At 42.3% G+C, this 18,224-nt stretch overlaps 1 protein-coding gene across 2 annotated transcripts; it reads right to left on the reverse strand.

Annotated features, from left to right (window-relative positions):
- Nucleotides 1–1,141: 1,141 nt before the first annotated feature.
- Nucleotides 1,142–16,428, reverse strand: SLC3A1 (solute carrier family 3 member 1). Of its 2 annotated transcripts, none has more exons than XM_086628803.1 (10): nucleotides 16,002–16,428; nucleotides 14,646–14,825; nucleotides 14,126–14,280; nucleotides 12,956–13,081; nucleotides 8,584–8,703; nucleotides 7,427–7,551; nucleotides 5,914–6,112; nucleotides 4,939–5,085; nucleotides 2,408–2,524; nucleotides 1,142–1,582 (listed from the first exon to the last, which is right to left on the reverse strand). In XM_086628803.1, exons 1-10 carry the CDS (start codon nucleotides 16,426–16,428, stop codon nucleotides 1,142–1,144), a joined length of 2,037 nt encoding a protein of 678 aa, XP_086484929.1. The 2 variants fall into 2 exon arrangements, with proteins under 2 accessions (XP_086484929.1, XP_009979928.2); XM_009981626.2 differs by having other exon boundaries at nucleotides 4,906–5,085.
- Nucleotides 16,429–18,224: the final 1,796 nt, after the last annotated feature.

Consider the following 18,224-nt stretch of genomic DNA (forward strand, 5'->3'; position numbering starts at 1 on the left):
ACTCTCAAGAACAGAAATTTTCGCAGAACTCTTTCATCTGAGTAGATTCAAAATCTTGTAGATACCTTAGCTAGCATGGTAATCTTAAAAAGGAGGTGCCAAAGTCCCTCTGGAAGATGAATGCCCCAGAAGGAGATGCCAGAGTCTCTCCAGGGGATAGAACAAAAAGAATGCTCCCACTAAAGCAGCCCAATTCACTTTAGTTGACCTCTGAGCAAGGCACAAACCTGCTACACACTGCTTAAGATAGCTGCATGGTGCATACCTAGGAACAGCAACTGGTACAAGCAGTTGGTGCAAAATACACTATGTGGCCGTAAGGTCCTCAAACCGAAGCCAAGTTCCCCAGATCATGCCCGTGTCCAAATTAGATTGCACCAAGTCAAATGCTCATCCTTCCTTTGTATCCCATAAGTCACTGTAGGTGCACTAAACACAAATGAAAGCATGTGAACAAGTGTGACATCCAGTAGGATTGTTTCAGTTGCTTACTCTGAACTAACGTATGCACACCATATCTCAACCTTAGGGCAGAAAAAAAAAATAAGGGAATGCAAATATATTCTAACTCATCAGGGAGGGAGGGAGAATCAATCAGAAATGCAGTCCTCAGTGTAGAATTAAGACATACTAGCTATATTTTGTAACTTTGAGAATAATCAAAGAGAGCTGAGAGAAGAGGTAAGCCATCACAACTTCATATATAGTCTTGCTTGCTTTTACCTATTTTAACAAATATAGGGCCACTTTAGAATAAGTTTTACAAATCTACAGACTCTTTAAAAAGTTACTGTGAACTGCCACAGGCTTTGTATTCTACAGGAGCTCTCAGTGACTAACAACTGCAAGGAGCAGCACCCAGAAAGAACTGTTTCTTCACAAAAATACACACACCTGAACAGTGAAGTTTTTTAGGACAGGCTTCCTTTTCTTCTCCACAGACCCTAAGGGAGAGTTTGTATCACACTTTTTACTTTTCCTCTTCAATATAGATGCAAGACAATTAGGTATCTGTTTTATTTTTTGGATGTTTATTTTGCACACGAAATTTTAAAAGCCAAAGAAAACAAAGTTTTTAGCGTTTCTCTGAAACCAACATTTTCTAAGTTAACATGAAAGCTTGGTTATTCTAATCCTGCACTTAACAGTTCATGTAGAGTAAATTGAAGGCACTGGAATAGCAAGCTTTTTCTGCCACAAAACAATTTTCTTGAAAAGCTTCCATCATATGAACAGGCTTAGTTGTTTTATATTCAAGGACCAGGCCTTCCCCCGTTCCAGTTGTAACTAGTTCGGTATTGACAGCTTTACCAGTGTTGCTAGGATTAGTACTTAGTCTTATAGTAGCTTCAGATGGAAGGCTAGGAACTATGGCTTTCAGGTCTATTGTTGATTCCTGCCCAAAATTGAGAACCATCATGAAGACTCTCTCTAACCCGTCCAATTCCCTCACATACGCAAAAACATCACTGTCATTCCAGATGTAGCACATCCACCCGCGATAAATGGGTAGTTCGTTGGTGCGAAGTGAAGTTAACTGTCTGTACAAATTCAGGGTTGAGTTGGACAACTCCGTCTGGATCTGCAACAGTCAGCGTTAGGAGGGTCATTTCTTTGCACTGGAGGTAGGAAATACTACATCTCACACCTACACTGTCTGCTGAGAACACACCTATTAGAATTCCATTTTGACAATTCTCTCTCTTCAAATTTGTCCGAAAATTCCACTGATAAACCTGCTTTTTCTCACCCCCTTCTTGGCACTCGTGGAGTGGCAGAGACAGAGGTTATTAGGCAGGACAGAATTTCCCCACCACTGATGCTATTTCTTCTTCCCACAGTGTCCTTACAGTACCATTTATTCAGGAGAAAGCCACACCCATTCAAAGCTTGATACTGAACTTTTTTCATCGAGTCTAATCTACTGAAGTCACAGGGTTTGGTTTGTGTTTTATTTTTCCTGTCTTCAGTTCTGGTCAGCTCTGTAGATCAGCAAAATCTAATTCACTGAAAAATATTTTTATTTACTTATGTTAGAGATGGTCTACATTTAGTTCTCGTTACAAGGCCAGCACTTTCTATAGTAACAGAAGTGGAAAAAAAGACCAGATTTCAATTTAATATTAACATCCTTCTAATAATTTTAAAGAGCCAAATTGCCACATCAGCATTATAATTGCAGTTGCCCTGCTTAAATGAATATAGATGAATTAGACTCCTTGTTCGTTCAAGGATTTCCTTTTCTAATAAAATTTTTTAGGATTCAATGCCTTTTTATTTTTCTTCCCTTCAGTCTGTTCTTATGGGCTACACTACAAATTCCCACTAAGTAAAAGAAGTCAGAGCAAAATAAATTCTTTAAAATATTGTTAAACCATTAGAGTTAGTCACCCATATAGGTACCTACTTCAACATTTACACTTTGGTAGTCAGAGTTAACAGGTAACCAGGTACTGTTGCCTTCAGTAAAACCAGCGTTAACTTCGCCATTCCACTGCATGGGGGATTTCTCTGGAAAGGTCACCTGGAAAATAAAGTGGTGTCAGAGCCACAAGAAGATACTTGTTTTGATTGGTATATTAAAAAGTTATCGCTTGAAGAGCATGTTCTCATATCTTCCACAATGATCACTATTTCAGCATTGCTTTCTTTGGTTTAAGTTAAAATCTAATGAGGAGGGTGTAATCCTGCTCCAAATCTAAAGAGAAAATAAGAATCAAGACAGTTCCTGAAATGGAGGAGAATGGATAGTCTCATGGAAGACAACATCACTGGGTAAAATGTGGATTTCCCAATACTAGAGTTGTCTCCCCTTGCAACAGATGGTTGGATAAAAGTTTACTAATGACAGTGAGGATATTCTGGTAAGTATCTAGACATGTGGTGAGTGAAGATATGAGGTAATGAGTCCTAAGAAGAGATGCTGTTAACAGTAAACAACTAGTAAATGCTACTCCATGTCTGTTCTTTTGTAACCATCACCACTTGTCACCTTAGAACAATTCAAGCTTACATTTTTGCAAGGGGTACAATTTGGACAGGATTTTTTGTGTTGGAAATAATTTTATCTTTCTAAGTGCAAAAACTTTATTGAAAACCAGCTTTTAGCTGATTAAAAAGTGTCGATGTAAAAAGTCTGAAGTTCTCATTTTGAAGAATTCAGAAAAATTCTGAAAAAGCTTCCTCATTGTTATTGAAGAGCTTTCCAAAAGATCTGACACTTAAATATAATGATATAAGAGGGCATAAAATATTTTGCACATACTTTGAGTGTTTGTTTTCCATGAAAACTGTTTTTCATATAAAGGGCACTTTTCAACACAATCTGTCAGAACAGCAGCTCAACAAAAGAAATTGTCACTTTGCTTTGTGACATTATAAATAATGGGTTTCTCCTTTTAGCATGTTCTGAAAAGCAGGGGGAAAAAAAAAATCCAAAGTTTTCAACAGTGGTAACTCCCTTTCAGCTTTACCTCTTTCAGCTTCTCCTGAAGCGTTTCAAATGCTGGAGCTAAAAACTATACCCTGAGCAAATACCCTCCATCTTTCTAAGACACCCACTAATCAGGGATTCTTCTTCTCCAGACTGAATGAAGACTGGTTTTGTGTGGTTACAAAGCAATGAGCCACAGACAGGGTAGCCATTAAAAGAGAGCAAACCCTGAGGAGCCAAGGGCAAGCCACTTTTCTGAAGAGTATCATTCTCTCAGCAGTAAGCAGCAGCAGGAAGAAAACGCAGGAGGTATGTTGACCTAGGTGTTTTAAAAGGAAATCTCATTTCCTCTGAGAATCAGAGAATCATTTCTTCACATCTGAATCAGACAAACCTGGTGATGATCCCGTGCTTCTTCAGGTACCTCTTTGGTACAAAGATAGCCAACACCATCCGCAAGATCATCAGAGGCCATCTCCTTCCCTAACAGAAGCTTTCCACAGTGGAAACAGCATCTGTCATAGGACCATGTTCTCATGGTACCCAAAAATGGTCATAACAGGCAGAGCTGAGCTGGTCCCTTTTGGGCAGGACCTTTTCTAGTCATGCCCATACATCTTGAACAATGAGACACAACAGAAGTCAGGTATGATCGTAGAAGGGACAAGAAATTACAGGGGCTGAACGTGAAAACTTTTAAGTCAGTACAGCATGAAAGGCACAGACACTTTGTTTTAATCTCCCGACCTTGAATAAAACTTACTTCTGAAAATTTCTGTGATCTAACAAACACAAACATTCTATCATGTGTTACTTGTAGCCGTGATCAAGCTAGCTAGGCACCTGGTTTCCAGGCTCAGGTATCTAAATCCTTTCTAGAAAGGGGTCTAAAAGACAAATCAAAAAACTGCGTGACAAGCAAAAGCCACTTCTGCTTGCCACCAGGCAATGCTAAGCAGGGGCCAGTCTGTACACCCACCCCTTTCTGGAGGCCCCTTCTTCAGAGCTTGGGCACATCGTGGAGGGCTGCAGCTTCAACCGGTGCCTTTGCACAGTCAGAGCAAAGCAGTCTGCAGGAGACGGTCTCTTATGAGCTCAGATTTCCCTTAAACAGCAGCCAGGAAATAACGGACTTTGACACAGTGGTTAGGCTATTTCTGTGGGAGGAAGGTTCCTCTTGCCTCGGGTGACTGCAACACACCTCTTCTAACCACTAGCCCAGGCCCAGTGTTGGCACTTTCTGCTGGAGCAAAGCAAAGCAACAGTGCTGCAAACCATGCAAGACTGATCTGGCAGAGGACAGAAATTGGGGACCAGAATCTGGCCTCCGGCCTGGCCATTTCCATGTGCTGTCCAATGGTTTTGCCATGAGGAACACCAAAGACATCTAAACAGTGGGAAAGACTGGGTTTGGTTAACTAAAACAAAGGCTCTTGTGTTTTTGAAGGTTCTGTTACTCAGAACTAAACGACAACATGATAAGAGTTTATGCGGTCTTCACTTACATTGTCTGACGCAATATTCTCCATGCCTATTTCTTCACCATAGTAAGTTATAGCAGTACCAGGGAGGGTTAAAAGCAGCATGTTGATAACATTGACATACTCATTCCCAACCCGAGACGCAATCCGAGCAGTGTCAGGGCTTCCAACCTGAAGAAAACATCATTCTGTTAAACACACGTTGTAAAATTCCATGCGTATGTGAAATTGGTTAACTCATTCAACAAGGTAATAGGGTTTTTTATCTTTTTCTTTTCTTCTTTCCCCTCCAGGCCTGTGAGGGCAATCATCTTTTCTTATCCTGGTGCCAGTACAAACTTCTGACCCAAAAACTTTAGCACACAGAAACCCTGCCAGCGGCCCAGGAGGCAGAATTGAGGAGAGGTGACAAAAAACAACTCTCCACAATTACAGTTCCCTCAGATTTCTGCTGTCTTCTCTGCTGTGTGAAGGTGGTGCTTGTTTTGAAAAGATCTCTTGCACATCCCAAACATGCTTCCTAGCACAGACCAGCAAAGTTTTAAGTTAACTGCCCTCAGCTGCCTGCTCTGTTCTTCCCTGGCCCTGGGAGGTTTCCAGAATCCATTGCACTGAGTCAGTTTATGGGCAAAGATAATTGTACCAATCTTATCCTCACTGGTGGTTTAAGCTGATGCCCCGAACTATACTGGAGACACTGAGGGAGAGGCATGATCATAAATTCCCTTCTGTCACCCTTGCCCAGGGGCTGTAACTGTTATTGAAGGGCAGGATAGCCAGCTGGTTGTCCAATGTCAACAATCGCAACTATAGCAGTTGAGAGTTTCACATGGATGTCTACTGTAGCTCAGGCATGGGCTCACGCCACTGCTGATCTCACCGAAATCACCGTGTATGTGTGCGGGAAGTTCCTACCACCATAAGAGGAACTATCACCTACGAGTTTCTTTCACCTACAGAAACAAGCCCTTCCTGTAAGAGTTGGTCTAGAGCTCTTACCGCCCAGTTTGGCCATTCTCCTGTAGGCATGTTTTCCATCCACGAGCTGACAGCTTCAAAAATACTGTTACCCGATAGATTTTTCATGTTAATTAGGTTGAAATTGAAGGGAAAATCTGCTTCTTCGATAAAAGTCGTTCCATAATACATCATTGTTGCTTCAATGTCTTCCTCTTCATCACCACCAGCACCCATAAACCTATAAAGAAGTACACAGGTACCTTTTTGGCTCATTCTTGGTTTGCACAGAGTGGAAGGAAGCTAGGAATGGTGTTGGACATAGAAAATAACACAGCATTAAGAATTATGTTTGCTTCCCTCCTCATCATCAAAAAAGATTAATACAGAGAAACAATCTATTGTAAAGCAGACAAGGAGACAAGGAGAAATATTTCTTGGAAATTTCTGGTGAATACAAGAGTCAACAAAAGGCTGTAAGTATCCGACTGAAGTCTTATCTTCCTGAATCCACATCCACATAATTCTATTTCAGCAATTTCTGTGCTTTGCTTCACAGAAAAGGACCTGGGGGGTCCTCCAAGTTGAACATGAGCCAGCAATGTGCCCTCACAGAAAAAATGGCTGATGGTATCCTGACCTGCATTAGGAGCAGTGTTGTCAGCACGTCAAGGGAGGTGATCCTTCTCCTCTACTTAGCACTGGTGAGGCCACATCTGGAGCGTGGTGTCCAGTTCTGAGCTCCCCAGCACAAGAAACATGGACATACTGGAGAGAGCCCAGTAAACAGCTACTAAGATCATTAAGGAACTAGAGCATCTCTCCTGAGGAGAGGCTGAGAGAGGTGGGACCGGAGAACAGAAGTCTCAGGGAGGGAATCTCATCTATATATATATATAAACATCTGAAGAGAGAGAGTGCAAAGATGACTGAGCCAGGTTCTTTTCATTGGTGCCCAGTGCCAGGACCAGCAGCAATGGGCACAAATGGAAACAAAGGAAGCTTCCTCTGAACATAAGGAAACACTTTTTCACTGTAAGGCTGACTGGGCACCGGCACAGGTTGCCCAGGGAGGTTGTGGAGTCTCCCTCCTTGGAGATGTTCAAAAGCCATCTGGACACGGTCCTGAGCAACCAGCTCTAGGTGGTCCTGATGAGAAGGGAAGTTGCGCCAGGTAACCTCCAGAATTCCCTTCCAAACTCAACCATTCTTTGATTTTAACAATCTCTGACTCCATGTTTGACATGAACTGTACTATTAATACTATACAATAAATCAGCCACAGGGCTGATTAATTACAGTCTCTCTGTGGTCCAAACGGTTGCCCATTCTGCTTACTTTTGTACAGTCCATAGATACAGCAGAACTACCAGGGCCAATTCCTTTCTTTTCCCTCACACCTTGGGGAAGAGGTAATGTAGCCTATGCACCACTATTTGCATTTGAAGAAGAAAACTTTTTATGGCATATTATGTTATTGAAAAAAAAAAAAGCATTTTATTGCTAGCAAGAGGGTGACAAATAGAGAAAAATTCACTAGCTGTACAATGATTACCTGTATCGGCCAGGTTCAGTGCTGTACTGATCCATGGTTTGACGGAAGCTACGGATTATATCATGCATACCAACTTGCGTGGTTGTGTAGTCATGGTAGAGCTGGGAATAGGCTGTGATGCTCTCCTTAAAGGAAAGAGCAATATTTCCCATTAGTTCACCAATATTTTAGATTTCAGAACTCTCTGAGTTCTTCCCATCCTTTCCTGAGACAATGCACCAGTCCAGATAAATTTTAACTGAAATGAGTTTACCATACCAACACTAACAGTGCAGACCTGAACTACACTTGGGGAACTCTGAAGATATGACAGCAGAGGGATGATTAGTTTGGATCTCATCTTTCAAGAATGAGAGTCCACCCGCAGCACTAAGCAACTGAGCCCATCTGGAGCAGCGAGCACAGCAGGTTCTGTGGCCACACACCAGGCTGGAAAGACGGACAACACTGCTGTTGTACCTTACAAAGGCAACCATACTTGCCGAGCTGACCAGTGTTACGCAATCCTCAACTCTGCAGAACAGCATCTTAGTGCTGGCACTATCTGGGAACGTCCCCAAGTTCCCTACCTCAGCAGAAGCACATCGCACAAATAACAGGGTGCCAGCTTCTGAATGTGTCCAGCCACCACCTCTCACCATGACATACTGTTGATATGAGGGGTTTTGGCTTTACTCCAATTCCTACCAGCAAGGTAGAAGTAGATGCTAGTGACTGCCACAGGATCCCAAGCAAGCAAGAGCTCTGAGCTTGCCTCCTGTAGTGGGCTCCCCAAAGGTACCAATCGACTGTCAAACCCACAAGACTGGTCACTGTATATTCTAAAAAAAAAAAAAATAGACACTCAAAAGTAATTTATTTTAAGCAGAAAATTCAAAGCAACTGTGCCAGAACAGAAATATGAAGGGTCTGCGGACAGTTCTCCTCCCACTGACAGTGCTCCTGCTTGCAGGTATCTCACCGGCCTACAGCCTCAGCCCAGGGGCTTCTTTCTAGCATGTGCTCCTTCTGCAGAGAGCCCAGGAACCACCTGCTTTCCAAAGGACATGACTGACTCAGTCTTCCTAAAGCCACAAGAGTAGAAACACACACTCTGTTGCACCAGTAGGAAATACAGGGGGAAAAAAAAAAGCAAAGAAAGAGAACATATACGTTACTGGATTCTGGGACTTGTTCACTTGAGGCTCATCCCGTAGATGTGTTGCTTCTAGAAGAAATTTAACAGCGCTGAAACTAAATCCATCGACTCCTTTGTTGAGCCAAAATTCGATAATATCCTAGACAAAAGTAAAAGTTGAGAATTCTAAGTGAGCCCATCCCATTTAAAAGAGTATATACTTAAAAAGAAAACTAAACCTGTTAGTAGGTATTAATTTGTAACCATTTATTTAATCTGTATTTCAAATTTTACCAGAAGTTAAAGTGAATCATGTTGATCTAAGGTCAAACTAAGATCTAAATAAAACATGTCTTTATTTTATCCAGTATTAAAAAAAAAAAAAAGAAAAAGACTGCTCTTCAACTTCTCCCATAATTCATGAGACCAAATCCAGGGCACACCTTGCTAAAAGCTATTTCTAATCTCATCCATCAAAACAATCAGGCTCATGCTAAGCATTGTTGCTGGTGAAGCCCCATCATGGCTGCACACAATTAGAACACATTGATTATGCAAGAATATGTTGTTCTGCATAGACTTTGTGCCACCAGTTTTCTTTCTATACGACAGAGCTCTTAAAACATTTGTTCTCTCTTATTTGACTTATGTGAAAATTCTTTTTTTTTTCAGACTTATTTGTTGATTTCCAGGAACATGAAAAATTATTATCCAAGTTAACTGTTATCGATTTGTAATTTCACTATCAAATTCAGAGGTTAGTCACTATTAGGAAAATTATATCCTACTTCAGTAGCTATTATATATTACTACAGTTTTAATTGCTCTATTTATAACAAACAACTCTAAAGTTCAGTCCCTCTTGAGTGGTTTCTGCAGGTGTTCTTTTAGACCAGATACTTTTCTTTATCTGAGAACAAAATCCCACCTTGCCTGAACAGGCTGGAGTAGAACTAGTCCGCACTCAAGTTTTTAAAGAATTTTGTCTGGCAAATGAAGACTCTTCACCTTACTGAGCTGTACTTTCTTGTAGAGCCATTCTGAAAGCAACAGCTCTTGGTATGGTGTCTGTCCAGCACTGAATCCACCAAAAACTTATGCGTGTGCTCAACACAAAAGCAACACCAGGTATCACAGCAGTGCAAACATCAAGCACTGAGGTGGTACTCAGGGACCCACCTACTTTTATTTATGCAAGAAAGTTACGACACACTCACTGCTAAGTTTCATTGCTCCCACCTATCCTTTGGCTAAACCAAAGGCCTGACCTTATCTGGAAGAGTAATTTGCTTCCTGCTCAGTCCCACAAAAATTCAGATAGGATTTTGAATTAAAATACTAGACAAAGGTGACTCTTAAACATGCTGGAGCACTTAATGATGTTCATAAGCATTTACCAAAGGTTGGTGTTTTCAGGCCAAACTTCTCAGTTTTCATTTCATTTCTCTGAAGAGGAAATGCAGCATCGATTTGCTACTGGAGCTTCAGTAATGTCTCAGGTATCATTCAGAAAAATTAGCCAGGACCATGGAAAAAAAATGTGCAATGCTAGGGGAAAAATGTGCAAGTGGAAAGACGTGGTGTTAAGGGAAGGAACAAGACAGAGAGGCTACTAGTGGAGTTCAAGGATCAGTCTCAAGAGCGGTCTCATTTCAATAAGGATTTAGTTGGACGGTCGCACTTAGAAAGTTGCCATCAACAGCTCAATGTTCAAGCAGAGACCAGTGATGAGTGGCGTTCCCCAGGGGCTGGTATTGGATCCAACGCTGTGTAACATCTTTGTCAGTGACATTGACAGTGGGATCGAGTGCGCCCTCAGCAAGTTTGCAGATGACACCAAGCTGTGTGGTGTTGTGGACACGCTGGAGGGAAGGGATGCCATCCAGAGGGACCTTGACCGGCTGGAGAGGTGGGCCTGTGAGAACCTCATGAAGTTCAACAAGGCCAAGTGCAAGGTCCTGCACGTGGGTAGGGGCAATCCCAAGCACAAGTACAGGCTGGGCAGAGAATGGATTGAGACCAGCACAGAGGAAAAGGACTTGGGGTTGCTGGTGGATGAGAAGCTCAACGTGAGCCAGCAATGTGTGCTGGCAGCCCAGAAAGCCAACCATATCCTGGGCTGCATCAAAAGAAGTGCGGCCAGTAGGTCGAGGGAGGTGATTCTGCCCCTCTACTCTGCTCTCATGAGATCCCACCTGGAGTACTGCGTTCAGCTCTGGGGCCTCCAACATAAGGAGGACATGGAGCTGTTGGAGCGAGTCCAGAGGAGGACCATAAAGATGATCTGAGGGCTGGAGCACCTCTCTTATGAAAACAGGCCGAGAAAGTTGGGGCTGTTCAGCCTGGAGAACAGAAGGCTTTGGGGTGATCTTATTGCAGCCTTCCAGTACCTAAAGGGGGCCTACAGGAAAGCTGGAGAAGGACTTTTTACAAGGGCGTGTAGTGATAGGACAAGAGGCAATGGCTTTAAACTGAAAGAAGGTAGATGTTAATTAGATCTAAAGAAGAAATTCTTCCCTTCCCTCTGAGGGTGGTGAAACACTGGAACAGGTTGTTCAGAGAAGTTGTGAATGCCCCATGCCTGGAAGTGGATGGGGCTTTGAGCATCCTGCCCATGGCAGGGGGGTTGGAACTAGATGATCTTTAAAGTCCCATTCAACCCAAACCCGTTTTATGATTCATGCTTTAGTTAACAAGTATGACCAAAAGCATTTTGTTTCTGCGTGTGCATGCATGCGGTGAGGATAAAGGCCCCACAGAGACAACGAGACAATCACAGTAGAACTCGGCAGGTGTGAAGACTGCTGCCAAAGAAAAATTCAACAGTACAAAGTTGAAGGAAACACTTCAGGACTAAATCAAAACACTTGAGCTAGCTGTACCACCTAAGGGGGTATAACTTAAGGGAGGGGAGCTGGGGAGTGTGGGGGGTAGGAAATGCAGCAGTTGTCAGACTGCCCATGTTCAGGCCCACATCCCCCTATTTTAAGTAATTCTACATTTTCTGCTGGAAGACATGATGCAGCCAGGCATGAGGTTTCATCAGAGCACCACCTTGCTTTGGTGAAGCACTCTCACAACTGTCCACCTGTCTGTCCTTCCTGTAAAGTCTTGAGAGATGTAGAGAGATCGAAACTCACTATCTCCCCCTTATCCACAAGCCCAGGTGTTCCTTGTAATTCAGATCAGCGTTGCTTCACCTCCTTGAAAATGCAAACATCTCTCTGCTAAAGCAAGATGTCATTAGCCACATTTGACTGGCTAATTAACAGCTCCTTGTATCAACAGAGATAAAAACTTCTCTCCACTCGGGTGATTCAGCTCTGTTCCACCACAGGCTTCAGTGCAAGAGCTGCTTTAACAGAGGGATTGACAGGGAAGGTAATTGTTGTCCTTGATACAACATCAAACACGCTGAGTGTCCTCATCCTTGGCCCTCGATGGAGACTAGAGCTCATGGCAGCTAACTGCTTCCAGACAACAGTCATGCTGGATTATGTTGACTACTAGCACCAACTTCAAAGCAAGTAACAGCAATCTTAGGACACAGCGGGAGAAGTACCTACACTGCTATACAAGATTCTGCCCAGACATCTTTTCTGTGTGATTTGTTTAATTCTGGCCATCTGCATTTAAGAAAAACTTCAAGCTAGAAGCACTTCGAGGAGTAAGCAGTGGCTAAACAAAGGGACAGAGTCTCTCACTTCAGGAAAGACTGAAAAAACCCCACTCCATTTAATCTAATTTAACAAAAGATAAAGGGAGATGTTGTCAGAGCTGAAAAACGAATCAGCACAAAAGAGGGGCGGAAAAGCTATTTCAGCTGAAGGATGGGTTTGGTTCATAGAGAGCTAAATAGGAACAGTTTGTGAGTTAGGTTAGGCTAAAAAAGCAGGGGGCTCCTGAAACATTAAAGCGAAGAAATTTTAAGATAGCCTTTAAAGAGAAGATAAGGAGAAAAGGGGCTCCTTTTGAAGTGCAACAACCTGTTCCAAAAACCCATCAAGATCTTGCTAGGCACTGGTGACAGCAGGAGACTTCAGCCAGCAAAAAACCTGTAGTTGTACCTTCTTAAAATCCAGAAGACTGCAACATCACCCACTGCCAGTACTTCCACTCAAGGGCAATTTTATTTGGACGTGGCGGTTTTTTTTTTGTTGCTTCTTTATTTTTAAACTAAAAAGACTTGAAGCAGAGTAGCTCCAATACTGGAAGCATTACAACATGCAGCTTGAATTTTGCTTATAAACTTACTGTTTGTCTAGACATCTTTTACTTTCAAACGTTTACATACGCTGTAATCCTTGACTGACTTCCAACTAGATTGTAAATTGCGTAACACAAATAATGAGAGAAATTAAGTGTAGAAATAGCTGCGGTGCTCTTGGTGCGGCAGCAGGTTACATACTTACATGGATTTCTTGTTGGACAGCGAGGCTGCGAAAATTTAAGTCTGGCTGTTCTTTCCCAAACTGATGAAAATAGCACTGCTTTCTCACGTCGTCGAACTGCCAGCTGGAATTCCCGAAGACACTCACCTGCCCATAGACAGGAGGGAAAAAATATTTAACAAACGTTTACTCCTATGCATATGTTCAGATGTGGTGCATTACAAACACATAATAAAGCACAAAATCTCTAATGAATTGGTTAAATTTTGGGTTGGTTTTGGTACTATATTTTACATTTCTTTCTCCTGCTAGTTGCTTTCCCTTTAGTCATTCTTCACCACATCTATTTCTTGTTCAATATTCTGTTTAATTCTTTTGGATTTTTTTTGAGTAGACTTTCACTGGGAATTATTCAGAATAGAGGGGAAAACATGGGTGGGAATGTTTCTTTTGGAATTGTTTTTCCTAAAGCTATTTAAAAATAGCTTTAATTAACTTAGAGCTTTCTGCAATCTGGTATTATCCCTTTGAATCACCAACAACAGTCAGCATGTTAAAATGTTAACTTTATTGTCTCTGTAATAAAAGATCCCAAAAGCTAAGACAGCTCTTAAGACTCTAAGTTTAAAGAGAAATGACACTAGCTGGTACAAAATATTAATTCTACCTTGAGTTTTTAGAATATACAAGTTCCTAATCATGCATCTGTCAGTTCAAATTTCAGATAAATATATTTGAAATAGGCAACCCACTTTCTGGCCTGATCACCTTCTAAAAAAGGGAAAAAAGCCAAGAGCACACTGTTTTGGTTTTTCCCCACCAACTATGATTTCAGAGGAGCTGAGATGAAGTTTCGAGATCAGAGCACCCAGACACAGAAGGGGGCACGTGTGAACAACTTGTGAAGGACTTGTGCACAACTATCCCTTTTTTTCTTTAATGAGTGAAGATTTAATGTTGAGGGAAAGAAACAAAAGTAACTTTTAAAATTCTGTCTCAAGTAGCAACCCCTCCCTCATGAGCAGGTTTAAAACTTGACCTGCTCAAGCTCTTTTAGTAATACCCGTTTATACCTCTCAACAGTGAGAGGTATAACCCAGTGTACATTGGGACAGTTATGTTACAGCTGCTTTTGCTATGTGGCAACCTGCACCCAGCTTGGGATTTGTCCGTGTTCCTCCCCATGTTTACCCAGTTGTTCGGAAGAGTGACCGAATCAGCAGCCTGCCCGCAGTCCTGCCAGATGTAGTAGTCCGTGTACTTCCCGGTCCGATTGCGACTCAGCTGAAACCATTCGTGTTGGTCACTTGTGTGGTTTGGTATTAAATCCATTATCAACTTTAACCCTTTAAAAAAAAAAATAATAAATCAAACTATATAAAAAAAACCCCAACATATTAAATTCAACCTTTTTAAAGACAAAGCTTACATCTGTTCTTAACGCAGTACCAGAATTGTTTGCCATCTCCGTGCTCCCAGCACTACCCCAGCGCCCGAGGGCAGGAGATGGCAAGCACAGAGCTTGCGTAGCTGTGGACGGACCGCGTACCCTTCACTGGCACCTCCATCTGCTTCTGCTCAATGCCACCACCAGGAAATTGCCAGATGCACAAACTGAAATCTCAGATCATAACCTAGTGCTACAAGGTACACCTGTGTAACGTGTGAACGTCTTTTTAATAGAGTTATTTTGCTTGGAGTTGCAGCTTACCTCTGTCATGTATGTCAGCAAGCAGATCCTCAAAGTCGCTCATTGATCCAAACATGGGATCAACATCATAGAAGTCTTCAGCTCCATATCCAAGGTCTTTTAAGGGGGACTTATAGAAAGAGGTGATCCAGATGGTTTTCACATTCAGATATGTGATATGGTCCAGTTTTTCTTGGATCCCTGTTTAAAAGAAAAGGACATCATCCGTTTAGAAAAGACAAAATGTTTCTGTTGAAATAAGTTTGCTGTGGGCTCTCAGTCACAGACGGTACACAGGCCCCTTTGCTACATAACCATCTCTTCTTTCACTGATCTCAGGTAGCAGGGCAATCTTGACATTTCTTCAAGGATAGCATGAGATCATAGAATGGAAACCATTCAGAGCCATTTTTGTAAAGGAAGATAAAGCAGGAATTTAAAAAAAACAAAACCAAAACAACAGATCAAAGCAAATTTCTACTCTATTATAAAAATATTTACGATTTCATTTAACACTCACTTCCAAAACAAACTTCTGTATTTTGTTAAAATGCAGCAACAGCATTACTTTCCCATTTCAAAAAAACATCAGTTAATCCTCAGACTACCCAAAGGGAAGTACAATTTTCATGCAAATATCTCAGGTTTTCCCTACCATTAGGAAAAAACTCTTACGGGAGTTTTCTGTTGTTTTTTTTAATGACACCTCACTCTAGCCTCCTCTAGTATTTTTAAACCCAAAACTCTATTTTCCTGTTACTACTAGCATATGACTACAGAAACAGTTTCTTCTCTTCACTTGTCAGTAGAGTTTATTATAGTTAGCTTTTCTTGTTTAGAGTTTATTGTCTGTTGTGGTGTTGAGCCTCTTCCTTCTGAAACTTAAGTCTCAGCTAAGCTACCAATAAGTGACACTGCCTCTTACTATCAGGTGCCCCTTCTCAATGCAGTCATAAGAGCTCAAAACCACCCAGCCCATGAACAAAAAGTAGCACTTCTTTCTGTCCTCTGTCATTTTTCCTTATGGAGAGGCAGCCAACCTGTTATGACAAAGTCCTCAGCACCACCCATCCTCATTAACCTCAATTTTCTGGAGATATTTTACTCCGATGGCAGCTGTGCTGCTGGTCGCCCTCAGGTCTCACCTCTAAATCTAACTCCAGGTTTAGATTTAACAACTTGAGCAAGAAGCTCCTAGATCTATTAGTGACAATGTGAATTGCAGTTAATGATTAGACAACTTTTATTCCTCTTGCCAGAGGCTTTTGCTATTGGGAGATTTCTCTGTATTTTTTTAAGTGTATATTCACATATGTATATGCAATGCAGACTGCTTCCACGCAGCTTTGCACATTCCAAGAACGGAAATTCACCCACCTTTCAGATCCCCATTCCCATCCATGTCGCTGTCCTTGAAGGAACGAGGATAGATCTGATAAATAGGACCAGATTGCCACCAGTCAAGGCACTTTGGAGAGAGCGCAATGATTGCGATCGTAGCGCCCACAAGCACGACGGCAGCGGCAATTATGAGCCAGAAGAGAATCTCCCTGGTGACTCTGTACCGGGGTTGGCTGGAGAACTTCAGCAAGACTTCCTTTGGCATCCCCGCGTAGGGCTTCAGCACCGGCTCCTCTGTAGCTCCTGGGTCCACCTCAACGATGTGAGTTTTTGGCATTTCTTCTTGGCTACCGGTATTGGTCTCCTTGTCATCAAAAGCCTCATTTTGAACAAATCCGTTGTTCTCCACACCTCCCTTCTCGCTCAGCTCCAGAGGTAAGCTCTTAGCTTCCTCCTCGACCATTTTTCTTCGTACGTCTTGTCCTGGAGACTCCGGCCACAGCAAGGAAGCTTTGCCAACACACCTTTGCTCAGTGAAATGAGCAGCAGAATAATTAGCATCTGGGTTTATAATCAATCCTGACCAACTGGTCAAAGTCCAAAAAGAGACAAAGAGGGCAAAGTGCTCCTGCTATTCTGCATAACAGGCATCTTCAGCAAGATAAAAAAAAAAATGCTACGAGACAGCACAGTATTCCAAGGAGACAAGCCAATCGCTCATACAGTCGAGCAGGGTTACGTTTACTGTTGCTCTCTCCAGTGCAACCAACTTCTCTTCCTTTTGATAGCAGTGAAAAATTCGGGGGTTTTCTACTAATACAAGATTTAGTAAATATGCAGCTTTCCAAATTGGTCATGGCCTCCCCACCTAAAGCAGCCTGAGCATTAATGAGTAATTTAAGCAGGGACAGCAGGAATGAGGCGGTGACAACTTCTGGCCCAAAAAGTAACCTACAAACTAAGTAGCAAAGCTACAGAGGCCAGTTGCGCTTGGTTTCTCACAGCTTAGGAAAAACACCACCCCCCCCCAGACTAACCCAACCCAGCCCACTCTCAACTCTCCAGCAGTAACAAGGATAAGGCACATACTGATCCTGCAATTCATGGCATGTGACAGGCTGCTACACCCAGAGCTATTGCTGGGTCAGCACAGGCGCAAGCAAGACTCAAGAGAGAAAAACCCACTGCCCACTATTAAAATCCCTTTTTTAAAAAAAAAAAAAATTGTTTAAGGGAAAGCGACCTTTACCCTTCTCCCTCATTCCCCCTTTTCTGCTACTCTACCCAGGAAAAAGCATTGCCCAAAGTCTGCAGAATCGTGCACAGATTTACACATCTGAGTGCCCTGAGACCCAGTTGCCCTGAAGCCAGTGAGCCCATGTCCTCCCAGACAGCCCCTCCAGCCACTGCCCTCTGCCCAGGCATAGCAAAGCAAGCACAAAGCCACACATATTTGCCAAGGAGCTGCCTTATCACGCGTAAAAGCAGGCATCTGCCTGCGACCACAGGGTCAGGGTCCCAGGGAAACTCCCATAGGCAACTGCAGTGGAGAAAAGGTTGGGTTCGGACTCAGAAAAGTATTACATTTGCCTTATACCATGAAAGACGTTTATATACTAATGACTGAAAAAAAAAAAAAAATCCAGCATGCAGTATTCAAATGATTAAAAAATGTGTTATTTCTTCAGCAGCCGAGCTAAGAAGAGGTCTTTTTCTCAGACAGATTTAATCCTTTTGTTCCCCTTCCTTACAGCAGTGTCTGGCACCAACTCAGCCTGTGCAGAGCCAGGTATTTGCTGGAGCATTTGAGATTGTGGCAGTAGTTTCAGTGCCTGCAATTCAGTATTGCTGGGAAGTTCAGAAGTGGGAAATGATTTGAAATAGTCTCCTGTCTAATGACTCTTTAGTCTTAATATCATCGTACCAGTAAGTTGTAAAAGTTTCCAGACAGGCACGATACCGAATACAAGCTTATGCCCTGAGCACATCTGGTTTGAACGTGTCGGTCTTCGTTTGCTCTGTACTTCATTAATCTTTTCTATAATGCCAACTGCTTCCCTACCCCCCATTTTCAATTGTTGCATTTCAATGATTTCATTTCAGATTAAAATAGGAAATGGGTAAACACAGAAATATTTTAGATTGCATCATGTACGCCTCGAGACCTTAGTACTTCCCACCTTGCTTTTTCCTCCCAAAATCAGAAGTTCGAACGTGCCCATGGCTTCCTGCACTACCCAAAAGCTCCTCCAAGCACCC

Source organism: Tauraco erythrolophus, chromosome 2 (genome assembly GCF_009769465.1).
Source record: "Tauraco erythrolophus isolate bTauEry1 chromosome 2, bTauEry1.pri, whole genome shotgun sequence".
Classification (NCBI taxonomy): domain Eukaryota; kingdom Metazoa; phylum Chordata; class Aves; order Musophagiformes; family Musophagidae; genus Tauraco; species Tauraco erythrolophus.